At 42.8% G+C, this 12,671-nt stretch overlaps 1 protein-coding gene across 5 annotated transcripts in view; it reads left to right on the top strand.

Annotated features, from left to right (window-relative positions):
• The first annotated feature begins 3,159 nt into the window (after window positions 1-3,159).
• The window catches only part of AHRR (aryl hydrocarbon receptor repressor), a 138,854-nt gene continuing 129,342 nt past the window's right edge, over window positions 3,160-12,671 (top strand). Inside the window, exon 1 of one of the 5 annotated variants that reach the window (XM_053265314.1) lies at window positions 3,160-3,206. Coding sequence is in view for 1 of the 5 variants with exons in the window: in XM_053265305.1 (XP_053121280.1) it covers window positions 11,794-11,810 (17 nt within the window). In the remaining 4 variants the exon portion in view is untranslated. Of the gene's footprint in view, window positions 3,207-11,600; window positions 11,811-12,246; window positions 12,617-12,671 lie in introns of those variants that run through there. The other 4 variants (XM_053265306.1, XM_053265313.1, XM_053265305.1 and 1 more) reach the window with 4 other exon arrangements.

Raw genomic sequence — 12,671 nt, forward strand, 5'->3', positions numbered from 1 at the left:
CTTGGGATATTTAAAACATCTTTCCAAATGACCTTTCCTGTACATGCTAGACAATTTTTATTACTAATGGAATTATTTTCACAGACAATGCATGTGGCATTGTGGACATCTTCAAATAAGACAACTTTTTGGCCAGATTTATCTTCATTAAGATCTGGGATACATGTAAATTTTTCATACTGGTTCTGCTGAGGTTTCCAAATCCATGCTCTTGGACATTAATTAGGTGTGATAATCCAGAAAGCAGGAGCCTTGGGGCAGTGCATGTAAAGTACTAGCTCATGAAGAACTGACCCATATGCAACTAAAGAAAAACTATTCTCCATATTTGGTTTTGACCTGCTTGTGCTGCTCATTTCTATTAAGAATTCCACATATCAGTGCTTGTGATATTTTTGCTTTTAAGGCAACTAGATCTGTCAAGTACAGTATGAAGTTTCTCATCTCCACATATATATGTATAGTTGGACCAATACCAAGTGGTCATGCACACACTAGTTCTTTCCTCGATATCATCATCACAAAAGTTGCATTTGGAAACATTGGTAAAACCAGTCTGAAAGGACAATATATTGTATTGATCCCAAGTCCTTGTGATAGTAAAATGAGCCAAGTGCTGCCATTTTAGATTTTGATATCCCCATTTATTACTGTCACCAAGCTTATGTTACTGAAATAGCATATTTGTTCCCTGTTCCCTGCTTCCACCACTTCTCCTCATTTCAATATTTAGATGGGAAGCCCTCCGGGCCAGGGATGTGCCCTTATCTGTAGAGCACCATGAATGTAGATGGTGCTGTATAAACAATAATAAGGGGATGTCCACAATTCATATGCAATACCTGATTTTTAAAAAATACTGTCATGAATGGGATCTGTCTAATCAGTGCAGCAACAGGGTTTTTTTGACTGCCACAAAATGTGCAGTGACTCACTGGCTTCAACTTGCCGAAGAGTCTTGCTGTGTCCAGTTTTGCACTAGCACTTGCTCTACCAGTAGACTTCTACATTGCTGCTATATACTTGCTCAAGCCTTGGCCCTTGGTCTTTGGACTGGTTCTAGTTCCACCCTGTTTGTTCCTCTGGACATAACAATTAGTTTCCATCATAGAGTTATGCTTGTACTTGTCTGTTTTGCTCATTGCCCTACATCTGACCTCCTCTCTGCCTGACCTATCTTGACTTTTCCACATGACTGGCTTTCAATTTCATTTGGACAGTGCATGGATTCATAATTCTAATTCTGACTCTTGGCTTGGTCTGATTCATGATTTGCACCCCATTCCAAGCCACAACCTGTAGCTGGGGTCATGACACTTCTATCTACAGGAATAACAGATGACTAAGATAGTTACATAAATATGACATTAAAATAAACCCTTGTCTCTAATAGCTCATCCACTTGTAGAGTGTGTCTTCAATAAAATATTCTGATTTCTATAAATGTGACTAAAAGGCAGGCAGATTTGATTGGGTAAATTAGAGCAGCCAACCAGTTAATAAAGGTTTAGTTTAGCTATCCTATCTTTGATTTGGTTAAATTTAAATAAACTTGCAAATAAAAAAGTCAGTGTAGATGTGTATTTGAGACAAACTACAGAAACAACAAATTCTAGTAAGAACTAATCTGCCTACTTTCCTTTCCTTATCACTACAACTGTACCACATTTGGTCAAAATCTGTTCCCACTTGCACCTCAAACCTTCACATGTCTGCCATCTTGAATCAGGGTGGATGACATCATTACAAGCTATGCCCTTGAGCCATCCTTATGTAGCACCTGTAGCAAATTTAGTTCAGATCAGTTAGGTGGTTCACAGGTTAGCCCAATTGTGCCTCAAATGTTCACACATCCACCACCTTGAATCAGGGTGGATGAAACCATCACAAACTACAGCACTTAGTTATCCCTACGACTGTATTCGATTTGGTTCAAGTGGTCCAGGCACTGCTAAGTTGAGGGGGGAGCATGTGCACGTGCATGCACACACACGGAATGACGGGCAATCTAATAAGCCTACTTGAAAGTAGGCTTAAAAAAACTGCCACTCAAACAAATACTTTACCAGGTCCTTCACACTAACAGATCACAATCAAAGTAGCATAAACCCCACCCAGATGTGTCCTCAGTTCTCAGCAATTAAAACTTGTGTCTACTACTTATTAGTCAATAAAGGCTACAACCCTGAGCACTCTTATTAAGAGAACAAGTTTCATTGAACTCATTGGGATTTCTGAATAAACGTCTTCAAAGTAAGGACAAGATGTTATGCCAGGTGCAAAATGAGACAAAATTGGGATAGAGATAAGTGTACCAAGATGGATCACTGAAGAAAAGTTATTAGATGGTTTCAATAATCATTATGGGACATAATATATGAACCTAAACCTTAGGCATGATCTATGTAATAAGGAAGAATTAGGTGGCAGCCTGGGTTGCATCACTTTAGGTGGAAGATCACATTTAGGAAAAATGTTCAAATGGTCACTGTGCATGCGCAAATGACCTCTGAGAGGCCCTGGCCATGCCAGGCCCTGCAGAGGCCATTTATGCATGTGTGGCGGCGGCCAAAATGGCCACAGTGCGCACATATAGAGGCCCAGATGGGCCAGAAAGCAGCATTTTACGGGCCCGTGGTGGTGATTTAAGAGGCCAGCAGAGGGAGGGGGAACCTTCACAGAAACACACACACCCTATGGCCTACAAGAAGCCCCCCAAAGGGGCTAGAGGTATTTAGAATTAATTTAAATTTTTTTTAAAAAAAAAATCATGGACTTGTCCAGAGGTTCGTTTCCAGTCCAGGGGGGCTCAGTTTGATCCCGAACCTCCAGATCGAACCCCCGAACTTCTGGACCGGTCCGCACATCCCTATCTGCAAGAAGGGAAAGGTGTCCAGTCCAGTCCAGCCCAGGAGAAAGGGCACCAGTTCACTGATGAACTCAGTCAGATGAAGATTATTTACTGGTCAGCTCACCAGTTCATTGATCAACTCCATCAGATGAAGATTATTTACTGGTCAATTAGAAGCATCCAAATTCACAATGGAAGGTAACCATGTCCTGTCTCTTTAAGGTTAGGTTGTGTTTGGTTGGGTGTGGCTTAGCTTTCTGTTTTCTAAGTGCAAGTTGCCCAGAGTTTGTTGCAGTCTTATCTGAATAAAGAAGGCTTCTAAACCTATTTTGTCTCCTGCTTCTTCAGGCCCAAGGTCAGGCCAACAAAGTGACTGGTTGTGAGTATGCCTAACAACCTTACCTAGGAGAAGATACTACATGGTGTCAGATGTGGGCCTGCACCTTTAGCAAGCTTGAGTATTCTGCACAGGAGGCCTAGACTTGGAGAAACACAATAATAATGGAAGTTTCTAAGCCCCCTTCTGAGTTGTATTTGTCTGGCAACGTGGGGGGAAATTGGAGAAGGTGGGAACAAAAGTTTCATTTCTATCTGACTGTGACTAATTCAGAGGATAAACCAGAAGAGTGTAAGATTGCAGTTCTTCTGCATTGTATTGGAGATAAGGCATTGGAAATATGCTATATCACCAATAACAAATATAACAACACGCAGAATGTTTATGTAGGTTCCGCTGAGCAGTTTGGTTTCTGAGCAGGCCACTCTGTTATGGACACTGCTTTGATCTTGCAGCATCTAGCAGGGAAATATTCCTCAAACTCTGGTTGTGCTTTATTTGCAGGATTTGTTGACTTCAGTGCTGCTTTTGATCTGATGCTTAAGGAAAAACTTTGTAATTCTACAATTGCTTGTCAGTTACTATGTTTGACAATCAAATTACACAATAACTCCCGTATAAGAGTACACTGTAATGTGCAGGGGCATCTCACCAAAGAAACTTCAACATTCGGGGAGTAAGACAAGGATGCATTTTGACTCTGCTATTGTTTAATTTTTATATTAACTCACTTGCTCCCCTTCTAAACAACCTGGATTATCACTCTCCCAAGCTTGAGGATAAACATCTTGCTATTCTCTTGTATGCAGACGATGCTGTTATTCTCTTGCAAACACAAATAGGCCTAAAAAGAGCATTGCATTCCTTGGCTTTTTATTGTAAGGAGCACTTTCTTGAAATTCACTGTAGCAAAACTAAGATTGTAGTGTTTGCTAAAAGACCTGAAATTTACAATTAGAAACTAAATAAAAAAGCCCTATAAAGCCCTAAACAGCTTAGGCCCATGGTACATAAGAGAGCGTCTTCTTCTGCATGATCCCCATCGTCTACTGCGTACATCGGGGAGGCTTGTCTGTGGCTACCTTCATGTCGTCTGGTGGCTACCCAGGGACAGGCCTTCTCTGTTGTCACCCCGAGACTTTGGAACGCACTTCCCGTGGGAATAAGTCTCCCCATCTTTAGTGGCTTTTAAAACATGTCTAAAGACTTATCTTTTTACCCAGGCCTTTTAGCTTATTAACTTTGTAACTTTTTAAAATTTTGGATTATTTATTGATTTGTTTTAATGTTTTTTTAGTATTTAATTGATTTTAATGTTTTGTTTTTGTTTGATTGTGAACCGCCCTGAGACCTTGGGTTGGGGTGGTATAAAATGCGTTAAATAAATAATAAATAAATGGGCATATACTGGAACAAGTAAAACAATTTAAATACCTTGGCATAATATTTCAGGCTTCTGGCTCCAGATCTTCACAAAGAGAATATGTTAATCAGAACGCTAAGAAGAGCTCACAGGCAATTCAATCTTACTACAGCTCCAGGGGTGCTTATTTTATCCCTGCAGCTATCAAATGTTTTGAGGCCAAAGCTCGAGCAGAGCTTCTGTATGGGGTGCAGCTAGGTATTTACTCTAACTTCGCTAAACTAGAAGCGGTTCAATCAAATTTCTTGAAGAATGTATTCCAGGTCCCCAGTTGCGTCCCTAGGGAGGTACTCTGACTGGAAGCAGGGATGCTTAAATTAGAGGCTAGGGCCTGGATAATTAACTTTGACTTCTGGCTTAAGCTGATCTTCCACCTTATAGGTTTAGTTCCATCGGTGCTAAAAGATATGTACCACTCAAGGTGGGAAAAAGGGGTGAATGAAAAGTTATATTTTTATGCCCACTCCACTGCTGCACTGGTAACTCGAGGCTATGAAAATGCCAGATTCAGAATACAGGAAAGAATCTACGATATGGAGCACCAAATAGATCAAGGATCCATTTCGAAGGATGTTATTTTGGGTAACCAAATAATGAGTTTTACCCCAGCCAATTATTTGAATTGGATAACAACCCCAAAATACCGTAGAGCTCTGACATTGGCCCAGTGTAATGCCCTGTGTACAGCTGTGTTGGAAGGGAGATACCAAGGAATTCCCTGTGGTGAGTGTTTTTGCCCCTGTGGCAGCAGAGAGATTGAAACGACAGCACATGTACTTTTGTATTGTAACTATTATTGTGACACCCATTATAGGTTTATTTCCTCAGATATTAGCCCTTATCCTGGCTATTCCAACTCATTTTATCTGAATTTTATTTTAGCAAACCAGAATGACTTTAGGTCCTACAATGTGGTGAAGTTTTGCTTTATAGCTAGTAAAATTCACTTAGAATTAGTACTTGTTAATAAGAACTAGTACTTTATGAGGTCCATCGCTGCATTAGTTATCCAAGTTCTCTTTGCTATGCTAACTTTATAATTATTGTCATTCTGCTTTTAGTATAATTACATTTTAGTTTATAGTTTTATTATTATAGTATTCACTTTTAGTACTTATTATACTAAGTAATTCTACAGAGAGGTTGTAGTTGTAAGTTGCTTGAACTGTTTCTCTGTTTGCTTGGCTGCTCAAAGACTGTAATAAAGTCTATTTGATGTAGATTCTGCCAGAAGACCTTGCAAGAAGCCTTGAGAGCATTTAGAACTTATTGTGCGCCAAATAAAAACCCAGTGTTTGAACGTTATCAATTCTGACAGATCAAATATGTTGAAGCAGAGAGAATTGATAGTTTTGTTACCCAGTTAAGAAGTAAAGCACAAGATTGTGAGTTTGGAGCCTCAGAAGACCTCATGATAAGAGATAAAATTGTTTTCGGTATTCCTGATTGCAAACTGTTGGAAAAATTGTTAGGGCGTTCAGATCTTACACTCTCTCAAGCAGGGGCATAGCTAGCCTGCTGGCGGCCCGTGTGCGGCCTCGGCGGGTGCCCCGATAGCCCCGCCCCCTGTATCTGAAGTCAGACGCAGGGGATAGCCACACCCCCGTGTCTGACGTCAGACACGGGGCGTGGTCTGGCTCCCGAACGGAGCCTTGAGGCTCCGTTCGGGATCATTGCAGCCTGCAGCAGTTTAACTGCTGAAGGGGCCACGCGGCCCCTTCGGCAGTTAGACGAAGCCTGGTGCTGTGTTCACAGCGCAGCCCAGGAGCAGCTCTGCCCTGCGGGGGAAAGCCGCTTCTGGGCTGCGTTGCGAATGCAGCACCAGTCTTAGCTCCTGAAGGGGCCATGTGACCCCTTCAGGAGCTCGTTAGGCTGGCACTGCGTTCGCAGTGCCAGCCTTTGTTTAGGCCCCGAAGGGGCAGCACGGCCCCCGCTCGGGAGCTAAACTACCAGCCCTGCATCTGACATCAGATGCGGGGTGTGTGTGTGTCAGAGCTGCTCTCGCGGCTCCTGATTGGCCACCGGCCAGGCTTCTTTGAACCCGTTGGCCCAATGGTGGCTCCGCCCCTGCTCTCAAGCAATAGATATTTGCAGAGCTCAAGCCCTTACTCATGCACAAGCCCTTGCAATGGCCACTGAGATTCCAATGCCCATGCCCCTTTACTGTAGAAATCAAGGAAGCCTTCAGTAAAGCAAACAGCTTTAAGAGACAGGTTTTCAATGCTGAATTATTCTTGCAACAGGTGTAGAGGCATTCATAAGCTTAGGGCTTGTCTAGCTTTTGGAGCTAAGTGCTATAAATGATGGGCAAAATCATTTTGCAAAGAGGTGTACATGGTTACCTCCAGAAAAATGTTTAAATTCCCTGTTTGTTGTGATAGTAGCAGCACCCCAAACTACAGGGGATTAGCCATGGTTCACTGCTGTTGACATAGCAGGTGTGACTGTGCCATGTACACTTGATACTGGAGCCAAGACAAATACCATACCTGAAAACATAGTCTCCTCTTTATCATCAAGTGTGCAGAGAGTACCAGTGGATGTGATCCTGGTGGCCTTTGGGGGAGCCAGAATCAAGCCTAAGGGCACAATTACAGCACGCTGCAAGGCTGGTTCTCATTACACGGAGATAATGAACCACCTTTATTAGGTAGGCAAGCCTTCATTGCACTTGATCTTGTAAGGAAAGTGCATGAAGCTACTCCTAAAGTGGTCACTAAGGATGACCTGTTGAAGACATACTCTGATGTTTTTGAGGGGTATGGTCAGTTCCCATTTATGTAAATCCTCAGCTACCACCAGTGATTCATGGGTGTAGGAAGATTCCATATACTATACTGCCCAAACGTAAAGATACTTTAGATCATCTGGATATGATGGGCATTATTTCTAAGGTTACAAAGCCAACAGAATGGGTCAGTGATTGATTGAGTGCCATCAAGTTGGTGTCGACTCTTAGCAACCACATAGATAGCTTCTCCAGGATGATCTGTCTTCAACTTGGTCTTTGAGGGTTAGGGTTATGGGTCAGTAGCCTTGTCAAAAAAAGGATGGCTCACTTCACCTTTGTCTTGATCCTAGAGATTTGAACAAGGCTATTAAAGGCAACATCATTCTATCCCAACTCTAGAAGATGTGCAGAGGAATTTGGCGGGAAAGAGTTTAAAAAAAAATTGGATGAAAAAGATGTCTGGTCCAGCTTGATAAAGAGTCTTCTGAACTGTGTTTTGCTGGTCAATGACCGAATAAACTTATAACTAACTAAAAAATCTTCTGAACTGTGTACATTCAATATTCCATGGGGTCATTACCATTTTAGTAGGCTACCCTTTGGAATTAAATCAGCAAGTGAAGTTTTCCAGCAGAAAAACTATGAGTATTTTGATATATTAGGGGTAGACATCAGTGTTCCCGCTAAGGCGTGCGCATGTGCGTGCGCTCACAAGTTTTTTTTAATGTCAGCTCAGTTAATTTTAGATCCTGCTCAGGTTAAATCAGGAAGGCCCCATTCCAAATGCACATGCACACAGACTGCCTTGATACTGCTGCCCAGAACAAAACTCATTCCGCACACAGACAAAAAAAATTAGCACAAACACTGGTACACATTATAGCAGATGACATGATAATAGCAGCTTCTACAAAGGCAAAACATGATGCAATTCTTAAACAAGTTTTGACAAGAGCGTGCCAAAGAGGTATAAAGTTTAACTCAATGAAAGTTCTGTATTTGGTTGATGAAGTCAAGTACGTGGGACATGTTTTATCAAAAGATGGTGTGCAGCCTGATGATGACAGAGTACAAGCAATAAGACAAATGCCTTCACCAGTAGTTAAGAAGGGTGTTCAGAGACTTTTGGGGATGATACAATATCTTTCTCAGTATATTCCTAATGAATCAGCTCTGACTGCACCCTTGAGAGCCCTTTTACAAAAGGATGTTATTTTGCAATGGGACTCAGTTCATCAACAAGCCTTTGATAACCTGAAGTCAGTGACTGAAATGGCCCTCATGCTTCAATTTTTTTATCCTAAGGAACAATTATATGTTCAGGCAGATACATCCAAAGATGACTTAGGTGCATGTCTGTTTCAGAAGAACCAGCCCATTGTGTATGCCTCGAGGCTCCTGACGATGGCTGAAAAGAATTATACACAAATTGAGAAGGATCTCTTGGCTATTGTCTTTGCCATGAAAAAGTTTCATCAATATGTTTTTGGTGCACCAGTTCTTGTTCAGTCGGACCATAAACATATTTGCTAAACCCATTGGACAAGCTCTAGCTAGACTATAGTGGATGCTGTTGCAGCTTCAAAATACGTATTGTTTATACTAAGGGCAAGGATATATTTATAGCAGACACATTGTCGAGAGCAGCTCCATCCAACTCGTTGGATGATGATGATGATGTAGATCTAGATGAGAAGGTTGTTTGTGGGCTTCAAGAAACTGATCCTATTGGTGACCAATTAACTCCATCAGTTGCAAGAATGTATAAATGTTGACCCAATTCTTCAAGGTCTTAAGGTTCAGCATTTCAATGGCTGGCCATGGAAGTGGAAACAAGTTAAGCCCGAGCTCAGAGTGTATTGACCCTAGAAAGATCAAAATAGGATTGAAAATGACTTATTAGTTATTGGCTCGGAGATTATTATTTCACAAGGTGCACAAGATAAGATGTTGGAATTATTGCACCTTTCATATCAAGGGGTTTGGCGAACAAAAGCTAAAGCCCACTCCCTCATGTACTGGCCAAATATTAACACCCACATAGAACAGTGGATGAGGAATTTCCCACAATATCAAGAACTGTAGCCCAATAATCATAGGGAGCCTATGATACCTCACAAGATTCCTGATCTTCCTTGGTTAAAGGTGGCAGCAGTTATATTTGAGCTAAAGGGCCATTCCCACCTTCTAATAGCAGATTACTATTTGTTTTGTTTTTATCATGCTGTGAACCACCCTGAGCCATTTTGGAAGGGCGGTATATAAATCTAATAAATAAATAAATAAATAATAAAAATAAATACTACTCTGAATATCCTGAAGTTGTCCATCTCCTTGATAAATCAGCCTCTACAGTTGTGGCACAGATCAAAGCCATATTTGCCCATCATGGTATAGGGGATTATTTCAGATCATGTGACTTTTGCAAGTAGAGTGATGAAACATTTTGCTAAGGAGTGGGGCATCATCCTGACTCATTCAAGCCCCAATTAGCATCAATCAAGTGAGGGGGAGCATATGGTTCCGACTGTCGAGCATATGCTTAGGAAGGCAAAGCAGGATGGTTGAGATCCTCATTTGGCTTTACTTTTTTAAAGCAATATGCCAGTCACGGGCCAAGTCTTCATACACGCTTCTGTTAAAAACTGAAATGTGTTCCCCCAGTTCTCTCACTCAACCTTATCTGGAAGCTTTCTGGGTTTACTTCTCCTACTTCTATGAATATAACCACTCTTCAACCAAAGTTCTCAAAGCAGTTTACATAGAAAAAATAAATAATACATAAATAAGATGGTTGCCTGTCCCCAAAGGGTGCACAGTCTAAAAAGAAACATGAGGTAGACACCAACAACAGCCACTGGAGGAATGCTGTGCTGGGGATGGATAGGACTAGTTGCTCTCCCCCTGATAGAATCGCCATTTTAACAGGTGTTTCCTCTTAAAGAGGAAGTACAACAGTTCATTTGTTTTTGGTGTTGTAGAATAACATGGGAGGGTATATAGTGCTGTACATTATGCCTGTGATGTTTTGAAATAGCAAGGTGGAGCCTGATGAGGAAGACAAATATGATATTTGAGGAAATGGAGGATCCTTGTGTAAAGTGTTTGAGTTCCAATAATAGAAATGGAAGCATAATTGGATAGAGAGCTACAAACTTTTCTTCTAGCAGGGCTTCCTATTTTCTACATATGTACAAAAAGCAGAAGTTCAAAAGGTGATATATTGGTCCCCGATATATGTATGCTCCAAAACATTGCTATAAATGTTTTGAATCTATATATGTCATTTAGCTGTTAAAGGCATACAAACTCTGTGGGGCGAGGCTGTGCGTGGAAATGGCAACCCTTGATAAGATTGACTTGAATGCTGAATAGTGTCTTTGTGGGAATAGTGTCTTTGTGCTGCCCACAACTTTCCTTAGCTGGTCTAATGTAACTAGTAAATTATTTGGGTGTGAAAGGAAGGAAGACAGACAGACAGGTAGACAGGTCCTGGAAATAATATTACTGACACTGTAAACGATACCACATGCAACGGAAGTGGAGCAAATTCTGCGACACTATGCAACTACAAGGCTCTATCTCTGGGTTTAAATTTTCTGCCGGTGTTCCCAGGGTCATTGGGGGGTGGCCTATCAGGCATAGGCCCGCATTCAGGGGTATATAATATAACTGAGCGGATTAAAATAACCTGGGGCCCCTAGCTTCTGAGGGCCCCTCAGTAGGGATATGCACGGAACCAGGCAGGGGTGACTTGAGGGGGCGTCAATTTAAGGGCAGGGGAGGGTGCACTGACCCCTCCCTCACTCCCCCCTCCGCTGGCGCTTAGTGTCCATACAAGCATTCAGGCCGGCGGTGTACCTCCCTGCTGCCTCTTCCCCCTCTTTGGCTGGAAGTACGGGGTGCTCATGCACGCGTCGCATGTGCCCGTCTGACGTGTACGCATGCTACGTGTGCTCAGTACTTCCAGCCACTTTCGGTCGAAGAGGGGGAAGGGGCAGCAGGGAGGTACACTTCCCAAAGCCGTTTATGAACACTGAGCGGTGGCGGGGGGGGGGAAGTGGGGGGAGGGGTAAGTGCACCTTCCCCACCCTTAAAGTGACCCCCTGGCTTCAGACTTCGAAGCTTCCCCCTTGTTCGAACCTGTTCGAAGGCCCGTAAAAGGGTTCGTGCACATCCCTACCACACCCCACTCCATCTTGCCCTATTTTCTTCATTATCTCCCTCACTCCAGGGGGACACTGGAGAGAGAGGCGAACACAGGCCCCCTCTCCCCTAGATACGCCCCTGCCCCCATTTGGGGGTGAGAGCGCTGAATCTTATCAACCCCCCTCCCTCCTCCATGACCTCTCCCAGAAAGGAAGTGCAGCAATAGAGGCACCTGCACAGAGCAGGGGAGAATGTTCCTAGCCTTATTCTAGCTGGCTGCTGCTTCCACTTACCTAGGTGCCATGTTGTATTATATTAGGTACTTTTAAAAACATAAGTAATTATTCTTGCAGGAGTATGATTGAGTTTAATTATCAAGGGCGGGGGAGGTTTCTGTGGGCCCAGACCCTAGCTAGGTCCCTTTTTTCCATCCTTCAGCTGAATATTCTAAGGCCTTTTTCCTCATTTTCCATACCTTTGGAGCCTAAGTGCATTTGCAAGAAGTCTAGGATTATATGTGCTTTACTCAGACGTTCAGTTGCTTTAAATTGGATTTACTTCCCAGGAAATCGGTAGAACGACAACCTTTCCACCTCTGGTGATTGTTTCTCTCTAGAGATTTGAACGCGGTCTAAAAAACGGGATCACGCCTCGGAGTTTGAAGTCGTTGCATGTTGACCTCTGATCATTAAAGAGGGTTTTTTTTTGGGGGGGGTCGTTTAAGAAGTCTGTTTTGATTAGAGGCGACAGTAGGGCAAAAGAAATAAGATTATCCGAACGTGGAAGGGCAATGCCTCACTCTAAACAGTTGCAACAGTTTTTTGTTTTGTTTTGTTTTGTTTAACGTATCTCTTCGTATATAGCTCGGCAGCCTTGGAAGACAAGCAGTCTTCTAAATTGGCTCTTGCGCGCCCTCTAGGGTCTGAAGTACGCGTGGCAGCCGGACAGCATCGCGTGCGAAGAGGCGAGTTGATCGCAGGGAGGCTCCGCTTGTCACTCACGCTCATTTCAGCCTGTCGGCCACTTACAAGGGAAGCAGCCGCAGTAACAGCGCTAGCCCCAGTCGCCTCCTGTGGGCACGCGGAGGAGAGCGTCGTGATTCTGGGACTTGTTTCTTTAGTTGCGGTGAGTCTTCTTAGAGTCGCTAAAGATCATCGGTGGGAGCTTCCATCGTAGGGTG

This window comes from Hemicordylus capensis, chromosome 6 (genome assembly GCF_027244095.1).
Source record: "Hemicordylus capensis ecotype Gifberg chromosome 6, rHemCap1.1.pri, whole genome shotgun sequence".
NCBI lineage: Eukaryota > Metazoa > Chordata > Lepidosauria > Squamata > Cordylidae > Hemicordylus > Hemicordylus capensis.